This window comes from Larimichthys crocea, chromosome XXII (genome assembly GCF_000972845.2).
Source record: "Larimichthys crocea isolate SSNF chromosome XXII, L_crocea_2.0, whole genome shotgun sequence".
Taxonomy (NCBI): domain Eukaryota; kingdom Metazoa; phylum Chordata; class Actinopteri; family Sciaenidae; genus Larimichthys; species Larimichthys crocea.
Genome location: NC_040032.1, coordinates 14,245,662 through 14,261,654, shown reverse-complemented (window position 1 = coordinate 14,261,654; position 15,993 = coordinate 14,245,662). Strand labels below are relative to the sequence as shown.

The 15,993-nt window shown below is 40.4% G+C and overlaps 2 protein-coding genes across 2 annotated transcripts; both read right to left on the bottom strand.

Moving 5' to 3' along the window:
• Positions 1-1,132: 1,132 nt before the first annotated feature.
• Positions 1,133-10,378, bottom strand: ggnbp2 (gametogenetin binding protein 2). The gene is made up of 14 exons (XM_019274968.2): positions 10,251-10,378; positions 8,724-8,849; positions 7,518-7,598; positions 7,146-7,399; positions 6,180-6,278; positions 5,209-5,322; positions 4,910-5,119; positions 4,647-4,821; positions 4,381-4,554; positions 4,143-4,290; positions 3,747-3,872; positions 3,506-3,654; positions 3,151-3,363; positions 1,133-1,881 (listed from the first exon to the last, which is right to left on the bottom strand). Exons 2-14 carry the CDS (start codon positions 8,814-8,816, stop codon positions 1,678-1,680), a joined length of 2,040 nt encoding a protein of 679 aa, XP_019130513.2. The 5' UTR covers positions 8,817-8,849; positions 10,251-10,378; the 3' UTR covers positions 1,133-1,677.
• A 1,899-nt stretch (positions 10,379-12,277) lies between these two features.
• On the bottom strand, positions 12,278-14,780 carry pigw (phosphatidylinositol glycan anchor biosynthesis, class W). Its single transcript, XM_019274944.2, has 2 exons — positions 14,680-14,780; positions 12,278-14,094 (listed from the first exon to the last, which is right to left on the bottom strand). Exon 2 carries the CDS (start codon positions 14,089-14,091, stop codon positions 12,607-12,609), a length of 1,485 nt encoding a protein of 494 aa, XP_019130489.2. The 5' UTR covers positions 14,092-14,094; positions 14,680-14,780; the 3' UTR covers positions 12,278-12,606.
• Positions 14,781-15,993: the final 1,213 nt, after the last annotated feature.

Below are 15,993 nucleotides of genomic sequence, written 5' to 3'. Positions count from 1 at the left end.
ACTTTTGTTACCCTCTTTGTAAATGGGGTGGCATTAATATTACAAACACCTCTCAATATAATGAAGTCCAGTTTACCATTACTGCAAACTACAACCTCAATAATAAACATAACAGTTACATTAATATCTCTCTGACAGTGTGAAGAACTGAGTAAGCTTTGTAAAAGTTGAATTCATGGCAGAGTTGTTGTATATGATCACATTGGATTGTACAAGTGTATCTAATGAAGTGGCTGTCTGTCTATGTCTGTTATTTAATAGTACTACATTAAGAGGTCCAGCTCTGTCCTGGACTGCCCCCTAGACTCCATCCTCCAGAGAGAGCATCATCATGAACAACTCCTCTCACCTCCTGCATGAAAACAGCTCCTCCAGCAACAGATTGCTATTCCCACCGCGTAAGAAGGAGCGCTACCACAGGTCCTTCATTCCAACAGCTGTCAGACTCTTTAACACCAGCATGACTATATATTTCTTATTTATGAGTAATTACTTATCCACCTTGTGTACATGAGCTTCTGTGGCAGGTACATTTCTCCACTGTGGGATCGTTCAAGTCTAGCTCATCCTTCATATTGCTCCCATCTGATCGCAGGTACAGGTCCCTGGACTGTAAATGAGCACACTATGGCACAGAGTTTTGTTTCTTCTGCCATAGCATTGCTTAACAAAAGACCCCAGTGACCGCCATGTGCAGAGAGCTTTATGTATTGAATGTTTATTTTTGTGGTGTTTAATGTATCTGTGTATTTATGAGACTTGGTACAAACTGTTGCAACAAATTTTCTTTTAAGGACAGTAAAATATTTTATCTTATTTCATCTTAAAGATAAACATCCTGTGCCCAATAAGCTTCTTTAGTTTGATTATAACATCATTACAGATACTGAAGTTTTCTCCACACATTCATCTTCCGTCCAGGCCTATATCAGACTTTAATAAATCATTAATTGTTCATGCATGTTCTAAATTCACTACCACTCTGATGAACTGGTCCTGAAAAGTGTCTCAAAGAATATGAACTCTAATATTTATCTTCTAAAAATCAAAATATAACTGAACATTCAGGAGGTAAAGAAAAACAAAGCCCAACAAAATATGTAATGCATATTAATAAATATTCTTTATTTAGTAAATTTTGCACATTGCGCTCTTAACATCACACCCAAATCCTTATTACAAATGGATGTTTATTCTCTGTAAAATCTTTATATTTAGAATTTCTGTACACATTTAATGGTACAGCCTTTACCACTACATTGAAGTGTCTCCAAAGAGAAACAAAAATAGAAATGAAACATAAAAAAAAGAAAGAATACATAAAATAAGACTCCTAAAATTTATCCCTAAGGTCACAGCTTGCAAAGCCTGATTACGGATTCCACTGTGTTCTTACCCAAATACCCTACCGAGGACCAACGACAAATAGCTAGGCTTGGTCAAAGAGAACGATTACAAGTGAGAAAGTGGCCGAGAAATGAGATGGAAAAGTGTTTCGGTGTACGAGTGCAAAAGAGAGAGAGAGCAACAGAAAGTAAGAATCACATTTAAATGACTCAACAAGACACCAAATGTACTTCCGAATCATGTTTCTTTTTTTTTTTTTTTAAAGATGTTGCAGCAGTGGTCACGAGTGTTTTCCCCCAGGAGTGCAGGGGGGAGATGTTATTAGTGCAGTTAGTTGACACTGGTGGTGGCGAACCACTTCCCACAGACTGGCTTACTCCGCTCGGTGGCGCGGCAGTAGTTGGTGAATTTCTCTTTCAGGAGCTGTCGGTACTGGTGGCGGTTGTTGTAGAAAGACTGGTTTCTTTCTAGAAACGCCTGGATTTCATCTTCTGTCAGACAATTCTCCTCGTCTGAAGTCACCTCTGAATCGTCCTGTATGAAGAAACACAACCGGAGTTTACAGCAGAGCTCTGCATAATGTCTCACGAGCACAGCGTGAGTACTATCGTTGATCATGCATACACCTGATATCAACGTGCGTCTTGGGTGATCAGATCCCAAGTGGACAACTTCAAATATCTCAGCACGCTGCTGCAAGATCGGGTTGAGGAAAGACAACTCACATCACGCCCATCTTATTTACTTTACACTGGCTTCCCATCAAGTTTAAGATTTACTTCAAGGTTCTTTAAGTCACTTAGATCTCTGACCAGGTTGTCCCTCATACTCAACTAAAAACTAAAAGGTGATTGTGGCTTTAAAGTGTTGACTTTAACACTATGGGATGCTCTTCCTGTAGCCTTATTTCTCTCGCCTGCTGTATTGTGTCTTCATGTTCTGTTATTGCTGTGTTCTGTTAAATAAATACTAAATAAACTTCAGTATTATTATTATTACGACTGGGACACATCGAAGGACCACCTGATGTCCTGTAGGTACACATGAAACGCGCTGTCTGATTTCCATTCGGTTCACCGTCATGCACCTGTACGTGTTTGGGTGCCTGTCACCTTAAGCAGTAGATGTTTTTTAACACGTAGCTTTTATTATTACATCAAACTCCCTTAAAAAAACATGACAAACTTTGTGCAACCGCTGCAGGAAATCCTTCATCATTCATGCCTTCTTGTAAATTTGATACATCACTTCTAGTTTCTTTCCTTGTAAAAAATATTGTTGCAACATCGCTGTCAGTAACCAGCTACTCTGTGTCGAAACTGTGTTTGAATGCCCTGTTGCAACATTATTTATAGTTAATTTACAATTTTAATCAAGGTAAAGATGTTTAATTTTACAAATACAGTAAAAAGTAACCAATATCAGTTACTTTGTCACTCCTGGAGAACTTGAAAAACTTCTTCAATCTTCTTAGTTGTTGAGTTCAGAGAAACTTTGTGAAACTACCTATGACAAATTCATATTCACTATTTGGACCTTCTTGTAAAAGTTATTTCTCTTTAAAAACATTGTGTCCATTTGTCCCAGCGTGTTGGCTATCACTGCTGAGCTGCCAGTTTGCACAGAGTGGAGACGTGAGATCCGATCACAAGTGAGATAAATTCTAACGCCGGGTGTGAACTGACGTACTTCAAGCTGTCCACTTGTGATCAGATCACCTAAGACGGGGTGAACAGGCTCATTAATGTTATTAGTTACGATTCTGCTTGTCCTACTCCAACAAGTCAGACATTTCCCACTAACCAGAAGTTCTGCAAGACTGATGCTCGCATCTGGAGGATTTTCGTGAAGGCTGAGGTCCTTCTGACGTACAGTCCACGGTAGCCGTAGTGCAATGTTGGCAAACGTATCGCCGCATAAGGAGGAGAAGATTTCTTTGGTTCGGCAAGTGTGTGATGATTGTGCACCGTGGCCTGTCGTGTTCCCGTCTGGCATACAACCGTCTCCTTTCTGTCCCTGCAGAAATGTGCACACGTTATTTAAAAAAACAAACAAACAAAAAAACAAACAAACAAAAAAACAAACAAACAAACAAAAAAAACACACAGCCGTAAACATTCAGCACACAGCACGTGAAGCACGCAGTCTGTCCTCTCACCTGATTGTTGCATAAGCTCTTGGCCTTCCTTTTCTTCTTTTTACTCTTGCACTGAATGTTTTCTTCAGAGTGCGGCCAGCAGTCCACGCAGCTGTCTGTTCCATCCTCCTCCTTGTCTTCAGCACAGTGATGGGCATTCGAGTCGTCTCCTGAAAGATACACAGAACCACAGTGAGAAAACAAGACCATGAAACGGTTCCTGTTGTAGGTCGTCAGCATCTTAGAGCTGCTCAAACCAGACCTGCTTCGTCGTGGTTGCATATTCCCTCAGAGCAGGCAATATCAGAACCTTCTCGCGATCCCGTCTCGCTGCCCTCGATACTTGAGGAGTAGCCGCAGTCACTACCATTGCTGTGGGGGGACAAATCTGGAGAAGCATGTGGGAAAAATGTGTTTTTTCAAGCTTATAATTTTTCCTTTTAATAGTCCTCTCTTGCTAATGCAGTAACCTACATAGACACACAACTATAACAGCTTCTGGTGAACTACGTGCAACTGGCTGTTTTTCAGTAAGCTCAACTTTATAAATAAATATCAAGTACACGAGCAAAGGCGTACTAATTTTATAATCACTGACACTGAAGCATCTGAGAAGCATTGTGTGGGAGTATTTTACATCCTAGGTGGTCATTTTTACCCGGTTTGATGTTGTCTGGGCAGCTACAGGAAGTGCTTCCATTGGTGGCGACGCTCTCGTCACATCTGGCTTCCTCCTCTTCCTCCTCCTCCTCCTCATCGTGGCTACCACAGACTTTGCAAGAACCCTCGACAGACTCAAGAGAACCCTACAACAACACCAAATGCACCAGATGTAAATAAAGACAGACAAACGTGCAGCTGCAGATGATTTAGAATAATTGGTGGTGGAGGATTACCTCGTCCAGATGTTTCTCCTTGTCCTCCGTCTCCTGTTCATACTTGTTTTTGCGTCGATTCTTTCGCTTTTGCCTCTTTTTCTCCTGCTTCAGCTCTTTGGCTCTCTCCTCCTCGGACAGCTCCTCGACGAACTGCTCAAGCCGACTGATCCCCTGCATCTTCTCCACCGCCATCTAGAGGTGTGTTCACAGATTCACATTATCGCACAGAGCCAATATGCATTTATTATCTGATTAATCAGTTTGAAATAACACCACACACAAACCTCAAAACTTTTGCGTAGTGCATCGATTCCCAAGTGGAACAATATCTGCCAGGTCTGCTCCTCGGCTCGTAGCTTCTGCCAGATTCTGTGCAGCCGCTCATACAGGTGAATACCCAGACAGGTGAGGACTTCTTCTTGTGCAATGTCAATGGTCTTGGCATGCCTCTCTCTGCGTCTTTAAATCATTATAAACAGAATGTATAAATACATTGATATCATCAGCGGTGAGCTCTGTGGCACTCGCCGTTTAAATCTTTACTTACTCATACCCTCCTGCAAACTCAGGCTCTGCCCGGCCGAGGAGGTGAGCGATGAAGTCGGTCTCGCAGCATACGTGGATGTGGCGTTCGTGGGGGCAGCAGCATAGCCCCTCATACAAGGCAGCGCAATACCCCTTCTCTTTACTGCAGTCCAGCTCCCCCACCAGGATGTTGTACGCCCTCAGAACTTTATTCTTACAGTCGGTACAAAACCTGTGGACAAGAAAGTAAAACACAGTTAATCCATGTTAAAGAGAAGGGGGGGCATTTTAGAAACAAAGGCTGTGATGGCGACACGTTACCTGTGTTTGCGCAAATATGTCTCCAGCGTCTCCAAGAGAGAGGCACTATCGATGAGGACCACCTCATCCCTGCACTCCTGAGACATCAGCTCCCACACATCCATCCAGCTTCCCCTGAAAGGAAACATACTACTATCAGCTTTTAAACCTGTATTATACATTTTTCTTTGGGGTGGCTAATATGGTGAAACTGTAAGAAAACAGTATGGAGCAACATTAGTCTCAGCAGCATGGACCTTCCAGCATAGGAGTCGTGTTTCTGACCACCTGATCTTCAGCTCTGGTGTTATTCTGCACCGACTCCTGAAGGAAAAGTCTGAATCATTAGCTGCTAAACACTCCACTGTGTTCACACAATGCCAAGATGTTTGACTGAGGCTGTGTGATCCATTCCCAATGTCCCTACTCAGGCTTAAAACAATCCACCTGCTGCTGTATGTCCTCAAGTACCGCATAAGGATTTCTCGTTGAATTGGAAGTAGAGATGTACATGTGTGTAATGTTTTGGCTTAAATGATGTATAATTATCAGTTTTAGAAGGATTAACATCGCTTGGTCTGTTTTGGTTCCCAAACTAAACCAGAGTCTTTAACATGTACCGTAAACACAAGATAAGTAACTGGGATGTTTTTAATAGAGAGCACATACAGTAGTACACACCTCTAAACTGTAGGACACTTTCTGATTGAGGAAAGACATTATCCAAAAACCAAGCTATGTGTAGGCACATGTCTCACAGATAGAGCTACAAAATTTCACATTCACCACGCTACATGGTTCTTGGTTAAAAACCACAACCACAGTTGAAACACACACCCCATATTGGTTTCTGTCTTAAATTAACCCAGAAAAACACCCAGAACATCTAAACATATTACTTTTATGTCCCCCTCCCTGTGTTTTTATGGAAAATAAGTTAAACAACCTGCTGGGGAAGAGTTACTATTAAATAAAACCGTCAGTTTACTCACCCCAAAGGTTTAGGTTTGTGTGTGTCCAAGGAGTGTAACTGGCAGCGCTTGTTCTTTTTACTTTTTGGAATGGCATCGATCATGTCATTCAACTTTGACCTATAAAAACAAACAAAATAAATAACTTCATTGTCCCAGCATTGTTTTCAACAGTTAATAAAACACAACAATAGCAAATTAAGATATAATAATCATTTACTGATCTCGCAGATCAGGTGTTACAGCAGCACAGGGACAGAAAGAAGTCGATTTAAATAAACAAACAAATATATAAGTACATAAAATAAAAAGACGATCCAAGAGCAATTCAGCTCTTGCAGGCAATACAGTATCTACAACAAACTAGTGTTGCACTTAAACTAATAGATAGAGTATGTGCACAGTTTGCAGTTTATTTATTTAAACTCCTCCGTCACACCCATGTCTTAAAAGGACTTGACATAAAAAAACAAAGCAGTTCATACCAAAGAGGAGAATGGCGTTTCTTCTACTGGGTAACAAAGAGCAGTATTCCAGCTTGGCGTAGCATTTGCATTATTTAATTCACAGCCTTGATAAAAACTCGATTGCGTCCTATTTCTGGACAACAGACTGTCGCTGTGAATAACAGACCACGCAGCTTTGATCACAGACTCCTGAGGACGTCAGCAGATGCAACATAATATATTTTTAGACCAATAATAGCACAAAATATTGAAGTCTCTAATAAGCAGCCGTGTAATAAGGGGGATAAAGTACAGCGCTTATCCGTCACCACGCTGTCTGAGTTTATTTCGCAACAATGCCTGGCCCGCTCTAAACAATACCTTACATAGTACTCCAACACACCCCGAGGATATTTTCCTTTTTTTTAAATAAACAAAAGCACTTCACTTTCATGTTCAATGATAAACTGTCATCTCTTTCTCTTGCGACGCGTGACTGACTCAGCCGTGAAAATGAAACACACACTTCTCTGTGTCTTACCCGTGGATGTAGAAGAGGGTGTAGAGCTTCTTTGCATCTGCTAAACAGGATTTGGTGACAGAGAGCATTCCTGTGGGTTTCACTGTCAGCGGCTCCAGGGCCGGGTTGCCTGATTCGACTAAGTGTGAGAAGAGGCGCTCCACGCTTCTTCTGCAGCCCACGCATGGCACCAGCTGAGATAATGCACCGTAGACCTCTCTGGATGTCACCATCAGCGCGATGTTCAGGTCCTGTTGCTTCAACTTGGAGTGGTACTGAAAGACAACAAGACACACACCTTGTTACACACTCTTTGGTTCAGTTTATTTACAAAATATAATAATAATAATAATAATAATAATAATAATACATGAAACATTAAAAACTACTCACCTCAGAAAATTGTTTCCAATGAGACGCGTTTATTTCATGGCTGTCAACATCCATGACGCTATCGGAAAACTCCATCACCATCTGACAACAAAATATAATGTACAAGACTTATTTCACTTCCATTGGTACAAAGCGTAACCAGTTCTTAGAACCAACGACCAGTGTAATTTTCCAGTCATGTGGTATGACATGCTCACGATCAGAGTAAAGATAGAAGTTTTCCTGGTTGTTAAAGTTTATACCACCGATTGGCTGGCATGTGTCCATTATTTCCTTGTAACAGACACTATAAACAGACACCTCGAACTCTAACCATTCTAGCTTTGAGGTCATGTACACAGAAGTATATGAGGTACAACAACCTTCAGAGCTATAATATATTACGTGATAATAAACAATATGATTATACGTCAATACTGCATCTAGATTAAAAAGATAGGTGTGACTCTGTGTCACGCAACTACAGTCCCAGGTTAGACAGTGGCTCGGGGCACTTTTTTAATTTCATGTTGGGAAGATTTGTTCCCAGTACGCTGCTTTGCATGTATGTCACACTCGTGGAGCCAGTTTCTCGCTGCTTAGCCAATTTATCTTTCAGCATCTGAGTGTCGCTCAGTCGTTTTTTTGTTTTTTTTTCTCCTCTCCATGTCCTTCCTTTTCTAAACAAACAACAGGCTGTAACTTTGTACCATCATCGTGTAGAAAAAAAAAAACAATCCGACAGATTTTATCCATTGCGGACACGCTGAGCTGTAGTAGTTTATTTTCAGTGTGCGTTTTTTCTGTTGTACATGTTCATGAACTGCTTGGTAACATATGTATTACATGAGTATTTAGTGCCTTTGTGTATATTAATGATAAATAATACGTTTATATGTCATTGTATCACCACAACAAGATGATAGGACATAAAGCGCATAATCTATCACCCCCACACGCAGCCGTAGAAATGCACCTAATGTCTTAAGCTTTCTTAATCGAGTGTCTAACGGATTGTACAACAAGCTTAAGGAAACTGAACGTTTGTCCCTCAAACAGGTCGGGACTCGCTCGGTAATACCTAAGCCTTTACTTTTGGACATTAAACCAGACCAGAGACCTGATGTGGAGTGCAAACACATGACCCCAAAAGAGGCTTATGATTGGAGGAGTTAACCACTTAGCATATGTGATCAGTATATGTTGGTATGGAAAGCTTATTTTTACCGTGAGAGTGTCATCGATGAAGAGGGGGATCTGTCTGGCGAGAAACGGGTATTCCTCTTCCCCTTCCCTGCAAACTGCTACCAGACGTGCCATGACTTCTTCCAGTTTGGCTGTGGTGCAGCTCGCCTGTGCAGGTGACACACACACACACACACACACACACACACACAGTGAAATGACCACATCTGACATCCACACAGGCTACAACATTGCGGGTATCGTTACTAGGAATGTAACGATGTATCGTGACACGATTAAAAATTGGTACAAATGTGTGGCGATTCGCACCGGTTGACAGAAAAAAAAAAGAATTGCGATTCTTCGCGAAATAGGTTCCGTTATCTTAAAAAAAAAAAAAAAATCGTGACACAGGCTAATTTAATATAAGGTGATTCATAAACTACACTACTCACGGAGCCCAGAACGAGGGAAGACACGCCGACGGTAGAAAATAGCTTTGAAATAGAGGATGCACCAAGCAGTTTGAAATCACCTGTGTGGCGCATTTTGGATTCTCTATATACACAAATACAACTGTGAGAAATGGACAAAACCAAAAACCAAAACAGCATGGAAATATTGCAAGAGACTGCGAACATATAGCGGCAACACGAGCAACATGGAGCAACGTATCCGCGAAAACTGCACGTCACACCAGTTTACTGTGAGACTGTTTCTAAAGAAAGGAGACATCTGTCATGTATTCTGTTGTTTAAGATGCAAGTTGCACTTTTTAATAAGAGAACACAAACTGTTTGAGTGTTTCTGTAAAGAATAATAATTTTATTTGGTCATAATTTGTCTGTAGCTCATTTTGATTTTAAAAAATCGTGAAAAAAAATCGCATCGTAAACAATAAATCGTGACTCGAATCGAGTCGTGAGTTGAGTGCATCGTTACTACGATAAAAGCTACACTCAGACACAAAAACACCGCACACTAGACTAGTTATTTACTGCCAATAACAACTGATAAATAACATTATTTACATTATTACAGTGCAGGTTTGTCTTGACCCAGATTTAACTAGCTGAGTTAGCACACCAGGCTGGGTCAGGACAGCTCAGGAGGAGGAAGCTGAACCCTGTTTGAGTCTGTACACTCTGTTTAAAGCTGAAATAATCGAGCATTAAGTTAATAAATTCAGCTTTAATCACGCTGGATCAAACAGGAACCGGCGGCTATAGCCAGTTAACGCTAGCCTAGCTTAGCTTCATGTCATCGGAGGAAGCCTGTCTCTGTGTCATAAACAACAATAATGTCAAAGTAAGACGCGCACACACAAACACAAGCTTGTAACACGTTAACACATAACGTCACGGTGTTGACACGGTCGTGTGGATGTCAATAAACTTGGCTAACGTGTCAGTTAGCGTCGCGGCTAACGTTAGCCAGCTTATATAAAGTTTAGCGTCACTTTCAGCACGTTTGAAATAATGATAAAAAATAAACATTTACCACGGTGTGTCACCCCTGACGGGATTAGTAACAGCACCACCGAACAGAACGTGTTATTGTTTGACTCACCTGGCTTCTGATAGCGTCCCCGTTAAAGGAAAATAAACAAGTGCGACAGTCAGAGAGCGGAGCTGCTGCTACGGTGGCGGAACCTTCATCACTGATTTCACCTTTGCCCCTTTCCGTGCGCGGTGACGTCACGCCACGTCGTGATGCGCGTCGCAGCCTCCAGGGGGCGCAGCGTGCACAGGCACGTTCATTCATAACAATTTATTAAACTGGTTTAAGTCTAATTCACTAATACAGTGTTTCCCAACCGGGGGTACGCAGAGGTACTGCAGGGGGTACGCAGCGCATGGGGAGATTTTTTATTTATTTATTTATTTATTTTTGAAGAAGGCGTTTCAAAAACTGTAGCCCAAAAACTCGTAATATTTGTAATATGACAACAGAATGTCTGCTGTGTAAAGAAAGCTCAGGTGTCTCACTAAAGACCAGACAACTACAGTACAGGTACAGGTTTTGTTTCAGATATTAACAATAAAAAAATGCCTGTTTAAGGAGAATGGAGGACACTCACACACAGTTTTGTGATGAATACATGTTAGTTAAATTTACAGTTATGTTACAGTTATGTTACAGTGAGAGAGAGAGAGAGAGAGAGAGAGAGAGAGAAATGTTACCTGCTGTATTTTGAAGGTTATTTTGATTTAGTATTCAGGCTATTTTGGCCAATTATTTTTATTCCAAGAAAACATATTCTTTATTCTTATGTTGCATTAAGTTGATGCTAAAAAAGAAGGAGAGAGAGCCTGACAAGTTTATGTTCAGTTTAAGAAGATTAAATAAAATGATTTTCATCTATAACCGCTGTGTTATGCTCTATTTTTTTTGAGAATTTTCAACGCATATATGTGTGAGGGGTACTCCTGAAGTGACAAGAAGGCTCAGGGGGTACTCAAGCCAAAATAGGTTGGGAAACACTGCACTAATACACCGACTAATTCTCTTTGCACAATTAATTATGTATATTTGAGCAGTAGCTCAGTCCATAGAGATCATAACTTTATTGCTAAAAATGTTGATAAAGATTTTAAGTTGTTTTTAGAGGGGATGTACTGTATGGGCTCTTTGACCTTAACAATAAAAGAGGGGATGTACTGTATGGGCTCTTTGACCTTAACAATAAAAATAGAGAAAAATTAAACTTTCACATTCATAAATGTAAATTTACTCGAAGAAAACCATCTTTTTGTTGCCTTTCACAGTGAGCTCACATTAAGTTTTCTAACAACACAAAAGCGATTAAAACGGTTAATATTTGTGAACATTCAAATAGACTATTGTAAGCTCTTTCTCTCCCTGGTGTAGAATATACATGTGAAATTATTTTGTAATGATTTGTAATCTACCTTTGTTTGTGAAGCAAGTTCTAATAAAACATTTTTAAATTTAATTTGGTATCCCCATGGTTTGGTGAGAGCAAAAAGATCAGTGGACTATTACTTTTGTTTAGTGAAAACATCAGGATTTAACAAGAAAAATTAAAGTAAAATAGAATATCCTAATCTATCTTCAGATATAAGACCAATGCCTCATTCAGCTGAAATTCCAGTGCCAGTTTTTTAAAACAACTACCTCCTGTAGAAGTGAGATTGATGATGAAGAACGCTGTGACAGCAATGATGCAGATTTTGAAATTCACGAGGATTCAACAAACAAGCACGTATCTGTTAAGTATAGTATTTTTCATATTTTTTTTAAGAAAACAGGGATCCTATAGTTCAAAAACTTGACGTGATAGAGAAAAACTGAGATCAGTTTTGGATTCCACAGTCAAAAATTTGTTAAAAACAGCTGTCAGACCTAACTCACCCAGTGTTATGGAAGGTGGACTGGTAGCTGGAGAGGGGCACTGCTGAGGTGCCCTTGAGCAAGGCACCGACCGAACCCTCACCAACAGCTCGCATGGCGCTGCTCTGGGTGGCTGTCCATCACTCCACCACCTCTCTCCACATTTGCATGTCTATGAACCCTTTGTATGTGTGTGGTTGTAATTCGGGGTTAAAATGCATGTAAAAAAAACTGAGTGAAATGATGGTGAATAGACTGTTGCTTAAAAAGAATAATTTAATTAAGTATAGAGGTTGCAGCCACTGAGATCTGAGCAGGATGTTGGGATCAAACATATGTACATATATACAGAATATATACAGAAGAGTAAAAGCTCTAGAGCTCACATAACAACATGCTGCATTCAACAACAACATTTCTATCAAGGTATGTATTCATTTACATATAAACACATCATGCCCAGCATTACAGATCATATCGTCTTATAGCATTACCTCTTCCCAGTGTTTTTAAATTGTGTCACCTCAAATAATCCCAAACACACAGATATGTTACAGTAACAAATATCAGTTCACCAGAATTTTACTGTGATTCCACAGAGATGTAAAACATATATTACCAAGCAGTTCACGAACATGTACGACAGCAGAACATACACTGAAAACAAACTGCCACAGTTGAGCGTGTCCACTAAGGAGTTGGTCAGTCCTGTCATGACGTTTGCGAGCAAGAAAAACAACAACTGATTCCTGCTGACGGCTTGAACGAGGCAGCGTCTGTCCACGTCGCCCGTCTTTTTCTCAGAGTCCGATTGTTTCTTATCTAAATTCCACGATGACGGTATAAAGTGACAGCCTGATGCACTTTTGGAAAACAGTAAAACTATATCAGCTATGCCGAGGAAGGACATAAAGAACAAAGACTGAGCGGTACTCCAGATGCAGAAGGATAAATTAGCTAAGCAGCGAGAAACTGGATCCACGAGTGTCTGACATATGTACAAAGCAATGTACAGGACAAAACTTCCCAACAAGAGGTTACAAAGTGCTTTGAGCCACTGTCTAACCTGAGATCTTGGCTGCATCACATAGAGTCCCACCTGAACTCCTGCCATGTAGATGGCTACATAACCCAGTACAGAGAATATGCCCTCCTTGTTAGCATGCAGGAAGTCCTTTTCTCTGTCATTGTTGTAGAGGATGAAGTCCTTCAGCCCTGATGTCTCCAGAGTGAGCTGATAAAGTCCACCGATCAGAAGGGCAAAGATCCAGGACCGTCTGGCTGGTAAAACAGCCAAAATCACAGAGGTCACAACTCTGACGATGGCCAGGGTGAAGAAGAAGTTCCAGTGGACGCCGTATTCTCTCACATGCTCGTGGTAGCCGGTCATTTTGACGCTCACCAGCCTCACCATGCCAAGAACGACCAGAGGCCAAACGGACAGGAGCTGCTTTGTGATGTGATTTTTCTTGGATCCGGAGATGTTCTTCCCCCGTGCCTCTGGACACACAAGAGCATTTGCAAAGACATACGCTCCAACCCCAAAGTCCATAACACCTGTCCCATAAATTTCAGCTTTAGCATATCGCCTTGGGTAGACACTAAAGTCTACGGCGAGGATGCTGATAGCTGTTTTCACATTTACAAGCACTCGGAAAAGAGTCACAAAGGGAACCTGGTCGAACTGAACGTGACTCTGAAGAAAGGTGCTGATAGTGCTCTGGTGTTGAGTGGAAGGACGGGTGTTGTTACGATAGATAAAACATAAAACACAAGCTGAAACGACGGCTAGGCTCACGATGACCTGGTGGAGAGAGCTGCTCAGAACGGTGCACGACAGGACGAGGGGAAGAATGAGCACAGAGAAGTCCAGGAGAAGGTGAGAAATGAGTGGGAGTGGGAGTGGGAGAGTCCCTTTGGCCTGATGGTAGAGGATCATTATCAATCCTCTCTGGATGAGGCATAGCGGGGCGAGAAATGAGCCCAGTGCCACCTCCTGCAGACTGGTCCCATTGAGATTACTGACAAACGCCTCCTTCAGCTCCCTCTGAGACATGACCTGCAAATATGAAAATTAGTGTATTATACATGAGAGAAGCATGGCTGTACATGAAGACAAATAAATCTGCTCAAAAGACATAATCCAATCCAATCCACTTTATTTATATAGCACGATTTGGCAAACACAAGGATTTCAAAGTGCTGTACAAGATAAAACACAATAAATAACACAATAGAAACACAATGAAAACAAGTAGATAATAGAAAGATAAAAGAAACAATAAAATAAAATAAATAAAACACTACCCACACAAGATAAAATAAAAATATGCATGTATACACATAAAATCAACACTCTACATGGTGTTAAATCATGACGTATGATGCAAAATGTCAAGAAAAATAGTGCAAATGAATGTGAAATGTATTTGTTATGTACATTGTTATGGCCAGGAGGACGATATGAGTACTCTATGTGACTATGAGGTATGAAAAGTATCACCTAATGGACCTAAGTTGGTTTAATTGTGCAAAATAAGTGCGTAAACTTCACTTTATTTAGTATTTAGGAACACTAGCGTTGTCATTCCAGTTCTCTAATTCATTAAAAACATCACCAAGATAGTTCTGCATCAATACTTACCACAGTTTTGTTAGTTCGGCGTCAAAAATCAGCTGTTTTTTAATAAATACTGCTTATTTACTTGAAGTCCGAACACTGCACTGCATCAACGTGAGAGCCCCCTTGAAGTCCGAACACTGCACTGCATCAACGTGAGAGCCCCGGTGCTGACTTCCCTGTTCCGTGTTCCGCACAGTGATGGGAAGTTCGGTTCTTTTTAGGGAGTCAGATCATTTGACTCAGCTCGCCAAGAAGAGCCGGTTGTTTCGGAAAGTGAAGCAATTCGCCTTAATATCAAAAGGGAAAATACTATTTTACGATTTTAATTATTTATGAAGGAGATAGAAGAGAAGAACATCAGTTACTTACAGTCTTTAACCTCTTCTAAAGAGTGTAAATAACCGATGTTCTTCTCAACGCAAAATCGGATAATAGTGAATGCAAAACAACACTTTTTTGTATGTTCTGTGGAAATATACCCTAGGCTCCCCAGCCATAATTACAAAATGAATTAAATAGATTTTTTTTAAGCAAGTTGAATGTATTTGACTTTGGCGTTTCACAAGGCTAAATATAATCCCAGCTTTTCTTGCACTTCATAGGTTTAAAAGTATGTGCTTTTAATTGGGTAAACTGTATATAAGCTACTCATATTATATGAGTATCTTTATATACACTCTTTAGAAGAGTTTAAAGACCGTAAGTAACCAATGTTCTTCTCTTCTATATCCTTCATAAATAGAGAGATAAAAAGGAGGGGAATCAGAATGTGACAGATGTAAAATGTGACCTGAAAAAATCTGACTCCCCTCCTTTTTTCCTCTCTGTTACCACTAGCCTAATACATTTAATTGTTTATTATAGCATAAGAGGAGACTTGAATTCCTTTTAATGAAACTTGCGAAATGAAACTAAGTGAAATAAAACCATCAAAATGCCGATTTACTGAGCTATATAGCCTATTCGTTATAGTCATTTGTCTTGCAGTAAACAAAAAAGAATGTATAAGATTGTTTCCAGTGTTCATATTAAAACCAAAAAACGCGAAGGGGAGTCAGATTCTGAGGGTGAGTCGGAAAATTCTTTGAACCGGCTCGTTCACGAACGACACACCACTAGTCCTGCATGTCGCATTCAGGGCGGCTCGGATTTTTTTGTTAACTTCCAACCGAAAAAAAAATGTGACTTCGTCTTTTTGCATTTTTTTATTCTTCTGTGGGGTTAAAGTCTATAAATCATAAGGCGGTTGGCGTGGATTTTAGTACTAAAACTCCTATACATAAAAGAGTAATTTCAAGGCAAACTATATCCGTATAATCTTAATTTACCCCGCCA

What these genes read in the sequence shown, in the direction of transcription:
- ggnbp2 (XM_019274968.2), bottom strand. Translation starts at nt 8,816, where the DNA reads ATGGCACGTCTGGTAGCAGTTTGCAGGGAAGGGGAAGAGGAATACCCG. An exon ending in CACTACGCAAAAGTTTTGAG is followed by an intron (nt 4,555 to 4,646) that starts GTTTGTGTGTGG and finishes ACACACCTCTAG; the next exon opens with ATGGCGGTGGAGAAGATGCA. An exon ending in TCAGTCTTGCAGAACTTCTG is followed by an intron (nt 1,882 to 3,150) that starts GTTAGTGGGAAA and finishes TTCTTCATACAG; the next exon opens with GACGATTCAGAGGTGACTTC.
- pigw (XM_019274944.2), bottom strand. Translation starts at nt 14,091, where the DNA reads ATGTCTCAGAGGGAGCTGAAGGAGGCGTTTGTCAGTAATCTCAATGGG.